The following is a 16,615-nucleotide window of genomic DNA, read 5'->3' as shown; positions in this document are numbered from 1 at the left end:
TTAGACACAGCCCGGAGTGACCTGTGGCAGCCTTTCATGCTGCCTGAGGAATCCCATATTCAAAGGGTCTGCTCTTAAATCCCAACCTAAAGTGATGCTGCAAAGTCTTGTGTCATGCCCGGTAGCAATAATCTTCATTATTCTCGTATTATTTGTTCTTTAAACATCTGCATACATTTATTTGCTTGTGACTTTAGACTAAGTGTCTCGATCTGGATTAGTCTCTCTTCTCTATTTCAAGTCTATCTATCATGCTTTCCGTCTTCACCCGCATCCGCATCTCTCTCCAGAAAGTGCGGAGCGCAAACCTTGGAGCGAGAGGTAGGCATTTTCCATCCCTCACTGGAAACACCTACCACAAGGGAATAAAAAAATGCACACAAAACCAAACACACGTTACCGCACACCGCCGCCTGGACGTGCATGGGGCTGGCGGCGCCTGAAGCCTCATTTTTGGTTGCCACCTTTGGGGTTGTCCCAAGCGCCGCGTCCGCCACCGGCTGAACCGGCACACCAGAGAGAAGCGGGGAGTCAGGAGACGTCACGCCGTATCGCCCGTGCTAAGCGCAGAGGCGGCTACAATCGTGGCACACGGTTTCAGTCAGAAAGTGGAGTATTTTGACATGAGTCAGCTGATAAAAACTCCCGCCGGTCGCTGCTCGGGGACCGTGGATAAAGGCCGGTGCGGAGCTGCAAACACTTCAGTGGAAATTTTTTCTCTACACCCGAACCTCCTCCTCCTCCTCCTCCTCCCCACATGTAACGGAAAGCCAAAAGCAGCCCATAAAATGAAACCCGCGGGTCTGTATCCCGGGGCGGGGGGCCCGTACCCGAGGGCGCCGGCTGTCCGGCGGGGGGAGCGGGGCGGCGGCGCAGCCGCTGGGGCAGGCTGCGCGCGGAAGCGCCGCTCTCCGTTTCCCGCCCGCGGCCCCCACCGCCCCCTCTCCCCCCCCGGCCCCGCCGGCCCTGCCCGCGTCCCCGCGCCCCGCCAGCGGCCGCGCCATGGGGTACGGGACGGCGGCCGCCGCATCGCCCGCGCCCTGGGCCGGCCCGGGGCCCGGCCTGCAGCGGGACGGGGCGAGGCCCGCGGGAGGAGGGCTCGGCTCGCCGCCTGCCCACGTCCCCTCCCCGGCTGTGGAGGAGGAGGAGAAAGCGAGCGAGGTCCCGGCAGAGCGGTTAGGAGAGGGTTTGAGAAAGCCCTCCTCCCCCCCCGGAGGGGAAGAGGAAAGGAGAGCCGTGGCGGGCGGCGGAGGATGATAACTTAAGGGCCGTGTCTGGCGGTGCGAGCTGCCGCGCTGCCCGGGCGAGGGCGGCTGGGAGGGCAGCAGTGATGTCCCAAGGCACGGCAGGAGGGGAGGGAGCGCCCCAGGTGCTGCCGGAGGGGAAGGAGAGGCTGAGGAAGAGGAGGCGGAGGAAGAAGAAGGAGAGTAAAACGCGGCTGGTGCGCTCCAACTTGCTGTTACCTGAGGCCGAGGCGGAGAAGTCCAAGAGGACAGTCCTGGCTAGCAACCGCCTCAAGACCACCAAGTACACGGCACTCTCCTTCCTGCCCAAGAACCTCTTTGAGCAGTTCCACCGCCTGGCCAACGTCTACTTTGTGTTCATCGCGCTCCTCAACTTTGTGCCGGCCGTCAACGCCTTCCAGCCAGAGCTGGCCTTGGCCCCTGTGCTCTTCATCTTGGCGGTCACTGCCATCAAGGACCTGTGGGAGGATTACAGCCGCTACCGCTCTGACAAGGAGATCAACCACATGGAGTGCCTGGTGTACAGCAGGTGAGGCAGGGTGGGCTCTGGGTACAGGGAGCACCGTGGCAGCAGTCGGCGGTGGGGCCCCGCCGGGCACAGGGACTTGGGCAAGCGGAGCTGTGGAAGCAGGGCAGCAAGCAGGTCCATTGTGGAGGGCTTTCATTTCCACTCCAAGCGCGAAGAAACTCACAGTTGCCCCTGGAACTGCTGTCTCCCATCTCTTTACTCAGAACTGCGGGAGTTCTTACAGTCCTCAACCTTCAGGTGAAAGCGAATCTGCTCTGATCGGTGGGCTCCCACAGTAAATCACTGATTTATGAGTAGCAACATTTTTTATAGGTCTACACATATGCTCGGGGCTTGTTAGTGTTTTATGTTTCAAAGGCAGGACAGTGCATGGCAAAGTGAATGTAAGCATCACAAGCAGTGTTTGATTTGCAAACCTTTATGCAAACATTTCCTAGCATGAGCGGTCAATTACACCAGTGTGTAGTTTCAGGCATTAATTTGGTTTTAGCAATATGAGACCTCACTCAAGTAATCTGCTATTAAATCTTCACTGAGCAAAGGAAGGATAGAGGCCAGAGACTTACGCATTTGAGTTAGGTCTGTGAAGTTTCATGACATGCGAGTTAGCGAGCCTGAGCTATGTTTGCTTTTCTAAAGAATGAGGCAGTCTTTCCGTTGAACGTTTACTTTTAAGCCAATGCTTTTTATTTATTGTCTCAAGTGTCATCATTCCCTGTGACTTCACTATTTCCCAAAGCTCGTGGATGGAGCGTTAGGTCATTTATCTCTTTCAGATTTTTTTTTTTTTAAAATGATCTGTGCTATACATTTAGACCACAGCCTTCACTTCATATCCATAAATCACACTGAAATGACTTTTGCACCAACATTTATGTGCTCAGAATGCAGCTTGACAGAATTTTTGTTTTGCTTTTCTCTCAGTGCCAGATAGTCATCTCATAATAGCTAAGGCTAAGGTTTTCTGGGGACTGAGAGAACATATTTTCCAAGATAGCAGGTTTTAGTTCTCTTTCTGATGCTTCTAAGGCTAACAGAAACAAAACATGTGCCAAGAAGCTTACACTCTGATTCCACAGGCTGTCTGGGAGGGGTCCTCTGGGCTGACGTAAGCACCAAGGCAGAGAGCAACTCTCCTATCCCAAGAAAGGCACGTGAAAAAAAATAAAATGCTAGAAAGAACTCAGAATAGGCTGTGTTTTCAACATCAGCAGACTCAGCTTGTTATTTCACAAACTCATATCGCACAAGAAATCTCACCCTGGGATATTCCCCCACCAGTGGATACACATGTATGGGAGCACCAGTAAAATGGCCTTATTTCTGTAAACTAAACCGAAAAGAACCTAGCCAAATCACACACATAGGCATCACTAACCTAAGGCTGTGCCTAGCACCTGGCTTGCCTGTAGTTGTCCTTAACTCTGAACACTTCTGGCGTTGAGGGAGATGGGTGGCAGGAGGGCTAGTAAGGGACTATTCTTGCAATTAAGTAAAACAGTGCTAATAAGGATGGTTAATCTAGCCTTTACCAAACAAAATCAGTTTAGAAATAAGCCCCGTGTCTCCTACGTTAAAAAGAAAGAAGTAGTACCTGTTGCAGAAGCTGTTCAAAATATTAACAAATACCAGTACTGGAATATTAATTATGGAATGTTTCACCCCCCTGCAATTTTCCGTATCCCTCTCTGCTGCCAAAAAAGTAGACATGACTATGACAAAAGGTGTACCTTTGGTGTTACTATCACTTGTGCTCTTTTGGGAGTCCCAGCAAAGTGCACTGCCCTTTGTACTGCTTATGCCGTACCAAAGTGAAAGTCAGAATTGTTTCTTTTACTACAGCGTTTGGATTACTGTTGAGTGACACTTGCACAGATTAATTTGGGAGTAGTTTGCCTTTGCATTTGCATCAAAGGCGCATGTCAGCCTAATCCCTCTGGGGCAGCAAACATGGAAGCTTAGGAGCTCTGTCACCTGCTGAGGCACAGCTTTCTGTCTGGGAGCAGAGCTGAACGATGCGTCCTTACAGCCCTCTGCAGAAGCCTAGTCCCTGGTAGCAGCTCACCTATTTCCACCTTCCAGCAGTCCCTAGGAAAAGCTCTCCTCCCCCAGTTAAAAAAGAAAAACAAATCAGGGGGTTAAAATAATTTGCTTTTATGTTTTTAATCTGCCCAATTTTCTTCCTTTTTAGTGTTTTTTAAACTTCACCAAGTCGCCTTTTTGAACATCCCCCAGCCCCAGTGAGCAAGATGGGACTAGAAACTTGCTATTTTTGGAGATAAAAACTAAGATTCTCACTAACTCAAGTGACAGGGAACCAAGATTGAGAGATTTGTATCAAGGTCATGAAAGTTGCTGGGCGTGAGTTCAGAAAAGCTGTTTTCTCAGAAAGGTGCCATGCCAGGAGAAACACAAGCAATTGGACATGACTTTTCCTTTCTTTACTTAGACTCTGTTTCTGGAAAAATGTTGACGTATAGATGTCATATAAGGAAGTAATAAATGACAGCTTTTCTCCCCACATCCATTTTATGCTGATCATATGCTGATCATTACCACCTTTTGACCAAGCCAGACTCTCTCTCCCTCCCCCACTCTGCCACTTCCTTGTGGTGTCGTGGAGGAAGACTTTGATGCAAATGCTGTCCTCGATAGAGATGCTTCTAATGTAGGGCAGATTAATGAACATAGCTGCACTTGTGTGCTCCCCTAGGGCTGCCAGAGAACAGCGACTCTCCTCTTGCTAGTCAGTACTTCGGAGCTCTGAAAGAGGCCTTCTGCAAGACGGGATGTATGCGAGTGCCAGGGCGGTCCTCCATGCTGTGATGGGCTCCTTTTCCTGCCAGCCTCCCACACAGCTGCAAGAGAGCCACCTCAGACACAGACTACAGCAAATTACAGCAAATTATAACAGTCAGCAACTTGAGACAGGGACTTTTGCTTCACTATAGCAGAGAAAAGCCCTCTATCTTGTGTCATACACTGTTTAGTGACCAGGTAAAGATTCAAGTGGGATCCTGTGTGTTCTGCCATATATCCTCCGCGTGCTGCTTTTCTGGCTGCTGAAGTACCCGTCCCCTGCTCGATACAAGCAGCAATTAATGATGCAAGATCTCCAGGACGGAGAGAAAGCAGGGGTAGGTAGAGCCTACTGCTACTCAGGCCAGCTCATCAGGAGGAGGTTCAACAGCACACAAGCAGTATCCACTGTGAGGTCCTCTGGAGCAGCCTACACAAGCAGATCCTTTCATTAATGTGATGTGGGGGAAAATACTGTTCTCCTGCTATGTTGACAGCTTGACAGCTGGTGTGCAGACTAGGCCTTCTTCCTCCCGCCTGCCCAGTGGTGTGGACTCAGATGACCCATTCTCATACAGCCAGTGCTGAATCAATCACTCAGTGGCTCATAGTTGGCAACACTTACCAGACGACAGAACAGCGAAGGATGATGCAACCTAAAGTAAAAAGCTGAAGAGAGATGCAGCTTGTTTTTGCAGAAAGAAGACAGCTTTTGTTAGGAAATTCTGGATGTTTTGGAGAGTCCCTGAAAAGATATTGCTTTCTAAAGTCAGATGGTGGAAGGGGAAAAGACCCGATTCTTTGAATAAATTGATAGAAGTCGTTGAGTTTGAATTGACAGCATATGTCGAGGAACAAAACATACTGGAGAGCTGCGGACTTGTGTTGCTCTGTGATGGAGTTTGCAGGTCTCCCTGTAAGAGCAGTTAGGGTCTTAACAGGCAAAGAAGGAAGGTTTCTTAGCAAAGAGAACTTAATAGGGCCTCTCTCTGGAGGCCTTTAAGGGCTCCTCTCCTGTTTCGCAATACAGAGGAAATTAGGCACTTACTTCAGGAGGACAGTTTCACGGGTCACCTAGAATTCAGATTCAGTGCAGGTGCTTAAGTTAGGAATGCTGGATCACAGCCAAAACTCTTTCTTAGTTGGTTTAAATGGAGGGAAGTTACAAAAGCATTAGAGCCCAGCCTGCAGAAAATTGTTTTGTGTGCATAACCTTTGCAAACCTGTGATCATCTTAGTCTCCTCGCTTTGTTCCTCTTCCTCATTTCCATCACCCAGGGATGGAGGTTGAGGACTGGAGATTACAAATTCACTATCTTAGCAGTGAAATTTTGTTTGGCTAGTTACTTTTCTGTGTTATTATCTTGGAGGATGGGAGGGTGATTTCTTCATGGCAGTTACTGTCCTCTAGCGCTTACCAGCTCTGGCTGGAGTTGTGGATAGCACATGTAAATGTTTGCTCCAACTAATTCCAGGATGCACACATTGCTGCCACTGTTAAATATTTGGTAGAACTAAATTTGTCACTGAAGCAGAAGTGTTAAAACTCTTCTAAGCAGAGGCTTTGTTTTTGGTGTGCTGTTACAAAGTATGGTATACATTTACATGGTATGTAAATAAAAGATGAATAGTGATAACTGCAATCACAACAAATAATGGCACTTGTCCAGCAGGGAATTACATTTTGTTACTGACTCGGTGTTACGTTGGTGAAGTAATCTCTGCTAACATTTTTCTGGGACCCTTACGTTCAAAACCGAAGGGCTTTGCTTTTTAAATCAGCTCTCTAACTCTTGCTGTGTCCATCGAGTAGTATTGCTAAAAAGTGTAATGGTCTCTGCATACTGATCAGAGAGTGATAACTGCTTCTTCTGTCAACCTGTGACTTAGAAAATCCATGACAAATTGGAATTTATGACTGGATATTTGTCTCCCCTGAGGTGTGGAAAATGTTTAATGGGGTACTCAGGCAGCTATCAAAGCAGCCTGTTTTACATTAAATGTTAATTTCTTTCTGCAAAACTCAAGAGGAGGAGAGAAGAGAGTTTGATGTGGGCAGCGTGTTTCACACTATTTCCAAAATACACTCACTTCTTCCTCCCCTCTGTTAACCCGCCAGTGAAAGCAATTCCAGCCTTGGCAAAAAAAGATACAGCTGTGTTACCAAATCCTCACACAGGCAGAGCAGATCCTACTCATGGCCTCTAAAATGGCCACATGATGACTTGCCCTGCAACCACTTCACTTCTTAGGTGCCTTATTTTGCTGGCAACAACAGTTTCTGGGGAGTTGGGTTGTGATTATCTCCCACTACTACCTGAAGAGACCCGAGTAGCTTCTTGTCCCAAAACGTGCTGGCAGGGTAAGACATTTCTCACTAGAATAAATAAGCTTGTCTCATCCCTTCCAGAACACAAATGTTACTAGATGTGATTCAAAAGGAAACTACCTGGGATTACTCAGTTTCCTCTGTGAGTGAGCTTGGTGCACAGAAAGCTGAAGGCAGAAAGTAGCAGTCTGAATCTGTTCGTGAAGTCAGTGTTCCCTCCTTGAGTTTCAGAGAGGTGTGGATCTGTTTATGTTACTGTGTCTTTGTTCTTCATTTTAATTTGGGCCAGGTTGACAGGGAGTAAACTCACTGGAAGATGTAGTAGAGGCTCTTCTGTTAGGCTGATAGCGACCAGTTTCATTCAGTAGTGGAGTTCATCCTAGTAGCAAGGCATGTCTGTGCTCATCTTCTGAGATGTAGCCAGCTGCATTGCACAGGAGAATCCATCTGTCTGTCCACCTATTTGTATGCAGTTTATTTCTAGGGCAAATTTTCTAAGTGCCTGAGCTTCACTGCTGGAAAAGAAAAATGCTTGCCTCTTATTACTAAAGCTCTTTCATTTGTATAGGATGTCATGAGAGCAGTTGTAGGCTGTTTCACATGCCTCTGGCTAACTGCCAAAGAAGATACTGTTAATCTCCACTGAAAGACCTAGCGACGTCCCCAGATTAATTTTTGCAGATACATGCTGCACTCTGGAGAAACACTAGCTTGTGCTAAGCAGACCACAGCCCAGAAGTATAGGTGGCCACCTTCTGTGCAGATCTACTTGCTCTCATGTGTTGGTATTATCTTGAGACCATTATTATTGGTTATTATTGCTAGAGGTGGCTGAAAGATGAATAACAGATCTACTTGATTCTGTCAAGGTACATTTCCAAAGAAACTATACAAGAGGAAAGAATAGCATGTATTGTTCAACTCTTCCTGATACTGTGATTCCAGATTCCACCTTCCACATGTCATCTAGTCAGCAGAATTGAAAACCAGAACTGAAAACCCTGACAACCATGCTATAGATCAACGTTTTATGGAACTGCTCATTAGCTAGCATGACATAACTTAGCCAGGGCATTCCCTACACTAGCAGACCAGTCCTCCAGAAGTACTTATTAGAGCAGTACTCTCAATCTCTGCCTGGGAGGCCTTAATTTTACTATGGGAGTGTTGGAAGACTCCGGGGAATGAAGAAGGCTTAAATGGCTTCTTGTGGTTTTCCCTCCTCTTTCTGACTAATGTTGGCTGATAAGGAAGATGAAAATAGAGAAAGAAGGAGGGTCCCTGCCACTGGGAAGGACTTACTCAGACACCTCATCCAGGCTTGCACAACCCTTATGGATGGACAGGCTGCCTATCTTGACGCGGCAGCAGGAGAAGTCCAAGTGCCAAATTTCCCTGTGCCATGTAATCCAGCGTGCTGCTCATTTGCAGGGTGGTTGCTCTGCTCAAGAGCAGTCTAAGAGGTGCCTCTCCTCTCCCCTGCAACACTAGGCCTTTTGGGTCTGTGGAGCTTTTGTGTATATACACAGTGAGGGCAATACAGCTGGCAAGCCAAATGCATGGCTTCAGGGTTATGCCCAATTTGCAGGATTTACGCTGTGCAGGCTTGGTTTTAGCAACCACATATATTGAGAGCAATTAAGTTCATGAAAAGCAGAACAATTTGTTTCACTTCACGTAGCTGAGGAGACGAACCAGTTTCCATGGCTTACCTTCAGCCTCAGTGTTTTCACTTGGTAGTTGGCACTAATGCAACTATGTTAGTGGCTAGTCATGTTTGTACCCAGAAGAGATCCACACCAGAAACACGATCCGAACCCTGCTGCTACCCTGCAGCAATACACTCTGCCTGACCTTGTCTCACCAGGATGTGGAAGCAAGACAGTGGGATTCTCCACGCACTGGGCCAGGGAGAGTGCATTTCAGTGAAAGACATAATCATAAACTGAGGAGCTGACTCAGTGCTAAAAGCCAGGACACTGACCTTTTACTGATAACTTTGCATAGGTATAGGCAGTAGCTTCCTCTGATATACATCAAGCACAAAAGTTGACCCACACCCAAAATGCAGCCACAATGCAAATGTGTGAAAGATGCTAGCTTATAGCTTTTCTTAGGTAGATGCTTGCAGTGGTGTGGAGGTGAGAGGAGGTGCAAAGAGCGTGACAGTGACATCCTGTCCCAGGAGTTTGAGCAACCCTAATATTGAGCTCAACTGAGAAAATGTACATACAGAAATATATCTTTGACTATGAAAGATTTGATAAAGCAAGCCTCACATTTAGTTTGAGGAAGATGACCTGTATGTTTCTGAATGAGTTGGTTTAATCTTTGCTGCACATCCAGGAGGTGGGAATGAGAGGGGTTCAAACTAAGGGCTCTCAGCTGCAAGATGTGAGCTGAGAGGAACAACTTTCTCTCTTTTACTGTTTCTAGGATATAGCTACACAGCCTGCCCATAGAAAGCTGCTAGCTATCCAGCTAATAGGGTGTTCTCTCCCGTGGACTGCTGGGGATATCTAACACTTACGAGCTGGCAAACTACCTAGTTCTTCGCTCCAACAGGAGCAATGTTTTATTCTGTTTTGAGACTGTTGCGGGTGAACATCTCTGCCATGGTCAGCCTACATCCTTAAGGCCATGTTGGTCAAAGGACAGTCTTGAACTGGCAAGGCATGCATTTTCAGGGGCAACGCATGCATTTTAGGGCTGGGAAAAATCTGCCCTCTCCTCCGCTATTTTACTACAATTTTATTCTTGTCTGATCACAATTTCTCTGGAGTGACAAACAGGCCAGTCTCTCCAGTGCAGCAGCCAATATTTGCATCATGACCAGTCATTTCATAAACCCAGAGTCCACTGGAGATTTGTTATAATAGGCATGGAGGTCACTTGTTTTGTTTTTATGTTCTGGTTGCCTGGAAATACTGACCTACTTCAAGGAAGAGTTTAAATGTTTGACTGACAACTGCACTGCAGTTCTTATATATCTGTGCTGCTATTATATTAACACCAAGAGTGTGAACACTACTGCATAATATTTGGTATTTTTGTAGTTTTGGTGGCGGTTTTATTTTTGACCTTTTGGAGAGAAAGTCCATTATGAAGTGACAGCATTTGTAACCATAGCTCTTTTATCTTTGTATATTATTGTATGCTTGCTAGGCTTTTTGTAGGTTGCACAGCCATATACCTATATGCTTGCCGCTTATCTATTAATCTTCCTGCTTTCCAGTAACAACCTGAATATGCCTGTTTTGGCTATGTTAGCTGATTTTGTTTGTTCACTAAGAAGTTGTTGGGCAAGTTGTTGTGAAATCTCCCAAAATATTGAGGCCAACGCGCGAAGTGCTGAACAGCAGTCACCTAAATACAACTATGAGCATCTTCAGGATCTCTCAGACATGGAGTAAGATGCCTCAGAAGAGATGCCAGTGGGCAAATTTCAGCGGGCAAATTTAGCAGCCAAACCCTTAAAAATGCAGGAAGTTCATTAAGTGCATTAGAAAGACGTAATCTATTTTGTGCAAAAGTAGATTATGAGAAATCAAATCTAATCCACCTAAGTCTGATCTTGCAGTTGTAGTGCATTATTTTTGTGTGGGCCTACACTTATATTTGAGGGTTCAGATGCTTTCTATATTTTCTTTTTCTCCCTTTTTAGAATTCCCATGTTCTCATTGTCAGCTTCCCCTTGCTTGCTATACTTCCTTCTGCTGTACACCTGCAAAGCTGTGAAGCAAAAGCTTGATCTTATACAGTTTACCAGAATAAAGACATATATTGTTTTTATCTGTACACTTGAGAGCATTTTGATCTTCCTTTCTTCACTATCATATGTCCATATTTTATCAGAGATGCTTGGATAGCAGTGTCTGTCTCCTGATAGACAGGTTGATTTGCGTTGTAACTCTTCTGCATATGCCATTAGTTGACTTCCCTTTAAACAGTAGTGAGCTGCTGATGGTAGCTGGCTGGCAGGAAACCCTCTCAAGTGCTAATTAGGTTCTCTCTGGCCTGATAAGGGTATTTCCTGAAGGAGTTTGTCAGGTTCTTTCTGGGACATGAGGGGAGATTTTTTTCAACTTGCTTTTAGTTAAAAAGCATGTGTCCAGTCTGACCAAGTCATCTACGCTTGTGCCACAATCAGTGGAGAGCATTGAACAGTTTGGGGGGGAGGCGGAAATCCTTCCAGTTTATTTGAGACACTTACCTTAGGTTAGTTTGAATCAGGTGGTCCTTACCTCTCTGCAGTGATGATACAGGTGAAGCTGAAGTAGATGACTTGTTTATACAGCTATGTTCAGGTAAGATGAGTCCCATTAGTAAACTCAGAGGGGATAGATTTTAATTCCTGTTAATGCTCCATATGACTTTTGGACTGTAAAAGAATAGCCTGTCCTGCTCAATATATTTAATGATTTATTTAAGAACTATGCTTTGAGAATCACAGATGGAAGTATGTTCATCTGTCAGGTGAAGGGGATAACCCAGTATCCACTGTTTCATCTCCTGACAGATTCAGCCTTCAGCATTAGCCATTAACATATTGTTCATACTTCTGAAATGTATTTATATCATTTATCTCAGTGTTGAGAAACAACATAAGAAAGAGATGAGTTGTTATCAATAAATAATTTTCCTCTTTGAATAACTGATTACATTTGAATTTCTGTGGAGTTTTTCAGGCTGCCCACATAATGTGAGGAATCTTGGTATTTTGGGGTGTTATTTGCTCTTTAACCTCAGATGCAGCTTTTGGGGAGGAGCGTTGAAACGTAAGGTAGGAGGTTCCTAATTCCGCTTTCTTCTGTTTGTCTGGATGTACCTAAATATTGGGTCAACTAAAGCCACTTTGCAAGCTGTGTCTCTTAAAATGCAGAGGGCAGTTGTGTATTTGACATAATCACAAGAGTGACACACTGTCGTGTGTCTCACAAATATCACATATGGCTATTGGGCTTATGTTTTATGTCCAGTAGGATCAGATGTTAAAACCTGCAAGGGGTATTGCTAGGTGACCAGGGATAGAATCAGAGGGATCAGTGGTGACATTATTCTGCTAATTTTGAGTATCACTGATTTACCCCTGGTTGCCAGTTTCTATGCTGGAATTTTAGTGCCTGACTGATAGGAGCATAGGCATATGCAGACATACCATATAGCTGTATAAGAGGTGCACCACCATAAGATGTCATGCCACTGTTTGCTGTCTTGAAAGTCCTAAGTTCTGTTCATCTGGTTGCAGCATTTGACACTCTGCTCTTCCTGATTGTTCAGGCATACATATACTCTCTCCTATCGGGTTTTTCTTACATATGTCTCTCTTTTATTTTCAGTGCAGTTCCCTGTGTCTGTCTGCTTTTTGTGACAGGATCATGGTTGTGTGTGGGAGCTCTTGTTTCCGTCAGATCCTGTGGGAGCTTTCCAAAATGCAAGTTGAACAGAAAAGCTGTACCACAGCTGAGCCAACTATGAGTCTAGTGGTGCTGATGTTTAATCTACCGCACCCATTTTCCAGGGGTCCAGTTTAAAGTCCGTAACAGCCCTTGTCATGGACTGAACAATCCATGATATCCCCTCAAGTTGAGGAATACCACAGTGGACTCTATTTTTCAAGTCCTACCATGTTATATAATAAACTTGACTTATTATTTCTTCCTGGAGTGGGACATCTGCTAGCTCATGCCAGAAGAACATGTATAAGACCTGTAAGACCCATCTGCCAAAGAATATTGCAGCATAGGATCCCCAGCCTGACAGTGTATACATAGACCTAACAAAGCTAGTGCTGAAATGTAGTCTAGGGTGAAAAGACAACAACCAGTGGATTTTGTGTATTGGCCAAGTGTTTGGTTGTTGATGTGGTTTTTAATTTGGGGGGGTTTTGTGTTTGTTTTTTCTTCCGGTTAATAGGCCAGGTAGAAATTATCAGTTATCAACCCAGTTTCAAAATTGTTAAAGAATCATTACCAATCACACTAAAGATAAAACTCATGAGAAAACTTAAGTCCAAAAAATTTATTCCTTTTTCAGATAGAAGTACTGAAGAAGAATCTAGCATGATAAAGACAGAAATAGTGTATTTTAAGCATATACAGTGTCTCTACCTTTTAAAGCCTTTGTCCAGCATTTTAGTGTAAGATTTGTCTAAGATTGCCCACGGTTATTCTAAATTCAATCCTCCTTGGAATGCAGGGAGCAGAAGAGAAGGAGGAGAGTTCCCGAGTTTATTTTCAATGGCATTTGGTTTGGCCTGGAGGATTTTTATATTGCTAATTTGGTCCTTGCATATTAATTCATGTTCTTCCTCTGCTGCTCCTAAACTGGAAACTTTCAATTTTACATCTGGCAATCATGTCCTCAGTTGTTTAACCTTTATGCTTTATCACTAGAAATAGCTGTTTTGTGCAGTGAATCCAGCCTCTTAGTCATAATAACATTCCCTTCAGCTGTCCTATCTTTCCACTTCTAGAAAGGTTTTTGGGTTTGGTTTTTTTGTTTTGTTTTTTAACCACTACGCACGTTTACAGAAAGTATGACTGAGTTGATGGTGCTGTACCCTATCAAAAAGTTTTAAGGAAGAAAAATACCATACGTGTTCTTTACTCTTTACCACTGGAAGAAAGTTTAGAAACACAGCCACATCTATAGAAGTGGTTAAGACCAATGGTGCATTGCCCCAGCTAGTCGATCAGTATTCAGACTACATGGAGACCTGATTGCTGATCATTCGGGAGCAGAGTTCTTACTTTTCCAGTTACTGAATATACATCCAAATGTCCAACCCTTCTGTGGGATGTCTCCTCATCCATATCTAACTCTTTTCTGACCTGCTTTTGTAGCTCATTAGTTCCAGTTAGATTCCACAGCAGTTCATTCCACAGAGGTCATACACAATATGAAAATACTGTCTGCAAAGGAAGGGTCCCCAGTCAGTGTTCCCTGTAATTTACATTACTGTGCTACACACCTGTACATATTTAGTGGGAGCGCTAAGGTGGTATGCAGTACACAGTGGGAAACCGTGAACCATGTATTTAGAAAGCTTAGTCTGTTCATCTTTTTGCCCAAGTATAACTCAAATAAGAAGCAAAGCCCAGAAAAAGAGAGGGGTTTTTTTTGCGTGACTTCCTACGCAGTTGGTTACATGAATGCCAGTCCTTAGAACTCTCAGCTGTAAATAGTGTGTTTATGTGGCACACATTCAGCATGAAGCAGAGCTGTCCCAAATGGTATATCTAAACACCTTCAGAGCACCAGGTGCTTGCTGTTCTGGAAGCAATATGGGCCATTATGCTGTGCTATCTCTTAGCAGGGCTTGTCAGCTCAAACACAGCCAAGTTCACATGACTAACAGTTTTCTGCTTGTGGGTGAGGCACTACTGGTGGGAGTTTGGGACCCTGTACCCTGCTCTAATTTATTGTCCCTAGGCTAGTAATTGTCCCTACTAATTTATTGTCCCTAGCCAGTAAGAATGTTCAGTAAATGCAGATACAAATTGCATGACTACATGTAATTTTGGGGGATTATTTCAGTTTAAATGTGACCAAATGGATGTTAAACCATGATTCCCATTACTGGCGGTTAATGCAGCAGTGTTTCCTGAGTAACTTCGGATGAGGAAGTAAATTGTAAAAAATAGAACCCTGTCAAAACACCTTGTTTTTTAAGAGACATGTGTATAATAGGTGTGATTTACCACATCAGCACAGATCAAATTACCAGAAGGCTCATGAATCAGGGTTGAAAAGCAAATTAAACAAGCTGGATTTAGGCTTAAGATAGTAAAGTGAAGCAGATGTAAACAAGTGCTACTACAAGTTGTTATCTTTCTACCGTGTTTCTGCCATCTGAATCCATTTTTACTGAGAACTTAAATGAAGTGAAAAAGCTGCTTTTTAATTCCTAGGAAGGGAGCGCAACATTCTTAGGAGTTTTCCAAAGCTTCAAAAAAGTAACCTGTCGGTGCCACAGTAGTGTAGGCAATTTATGTTCCAAAGTAATGTTTACCCTGCTTGAAGTCAGCAGGAGAACTGTCTTTGAGCCATAAGTTTTCCCCTGGCTTTCTAAAATAAGACCCTTTTTGCAAGTCAGACCTTCTTTTGGTCAGTCTGATGCCCTCAATATGACATATGGGATCACCTCCCATGGCCTTAAATTTCACTGGCTTTCATACTTGATGTCTATCTGCATCTGTCCCGGTTGTAAGGGCAATCCCTGGTGATTTGCGTAAGGAACTCAAAGGCACAGTTATGCTGCCCAGCAAGGAAGTCTGTGTTGGCACTGCAGCAGGCATTGCTCAGGTTAGTGTCTCCGAGCTGCTCAGCAAGGCTTGTTAGCTAGTCTGTGTGAGGCACGTAATGCTTTGTTACAGTCATACTGCTTTGAGAGGAAGGCTGGCTGTACAGCAGTTGGTTCAAATGTCTCCAACTTGAGTTTCAAAATTATTTTGTACTTCGGAGGACTATGTGATCCTCGTTTACATACACGTTCTAATCAAGAAGAAATATTGAGGTTAAAATGTTTACAGATGTAGATAGCGCTATCAAATGTTCAGTCCTTAGATTGGAAAAGTATTAAAAAGGTGATTGGGAGCTTAGTAAGTCTTAAAATCTATATGAGTGGAGCCATACCTGTTTCTCTGTAAGGAAGCTGAGGGCATTTTGTAAACGTCAGTCATGGGTACAGGGTAGGTACAAGGAGAAAATGGCCAGAATGACAGTTTTGTTGTCTTGTCAAGAGAAAGTGTGACTTCACACTTAGCAAGTTAGCAGTTTGTATGCTGGGACAGCTGTCTCTTTTGCAGAGCTGTGCTGTATATCAAGAAACCTCTGAATTATAGACAGTGAACAGCCACCAAATGGGTAGCTGTTACAAAAGCAGAGGCTTCCAAAGAGTCCAGAAACTGATGGCCAAAATAACCACAGTGTTTTCGTGGTACTGAAAGCAGGCAACGCACAATAGCCAAGAACATGGAAATCCAGGCTTTTCACCATGACCTGGGATTATGCTTTGGCCAGCTCAAACTTTTTGTCCTAATTTTACGTTTCCAGGAGAGGTGCTTTACTTCTGAAGTTGTGCTTTGAACTCTCCTGGCACACAGAGGGCTGATGGTTGACAGATCAGGCTGCAAGGGTAGTAGATCAGGCTGCAGTCCTTAATTCAGCCTGCTAGGAGAGGGAAGAACAGAGACAGACTTCATGGATCAGTAGCACTGGCCCTGTCTCTTGTTTCAAGTTATTAAAATAACACTTCAGTGTTTTTTTAAAAGGCATTTTCCTAAACGCTCTCTAATGCCCATAATAATTTTAGAAGCTGGGAAGTAAATATTTTTCTTCTACCAGCATGTTTTGGGTTTTTTTCCCACTTGGCAAGCAGTGGTATTTGGGGGTTTTGTGTTTTGTTTTGGTTATTCTTCTGCAATATTTAGGATGAAGTAGAAATTATCTTTGCTACCAACACCTTGCAGATATATACACACACAAAATACTTGAACTTGCCAAAACAAGTTATTTTTTGCATCAGCATTCTTGAGTTTATTTTCTGCTTGCATGTTTTCAGAAAAAGAGTGCTTCTTACCAGCTGCTGTGGACAAAAAATTGTGTCTGCAAGATTGACAAACTGATGGTTTTTTAGTTAGTACTAATTAGTAGTACTAACTAATTTAGTTAGTACTAGTTAGAGGTCAGCTATGGGAGGGGCAGTTGGAG

General features: G+C 44.4%; 1 protein-coding gene across 1 annotated transcript in view; it reads left to right on the top strand.

Annotated features, from left to right (window-relative positions):
- The first annotated feature begins 1,002 nt into the window (after positions 1 to 1,002).
- The window catches only part of ATP10A (ATPase phospholipid transporting 10A (putative)), a 119,452-nt gene continuing 103,839 nt past the window's right edge, over positions 1,003 to 16,615 (top strand). Inside the window, exons 1-2 of the mRNA XM_059815641.1 lie at positions 1,003 to 1,161; positions 1,403 to 1,773. Of these exons, the coding sequence (XP_059671624.1) occupies positions 1,003 to 1,161; positions 1,403 to 1,773 (530 nt within the window). The remainder of the gene's footprint in view (positions 1,162 to 1,402; positions 1,774 to 16,615) is intronic.

The sequence above is a fragment of the Gavia stellata genome, chromosome 1 (assembly GCF_030936135.1).
Source record: "Gavia stellata isolate bGavSte3 chromosome 1, bGavSte3.hap2, whole genome shotgun sequence".
NCBI lineage: Eukaryota > Metazoa > Chordata > Aves > Gaviiformes > Gaviidae > Gavia > Gavia stellata.
Note: the sequence above shows the minus strand (reverse complement) of the source record. Positions and strands in the feature narration are given on the sequence as shown.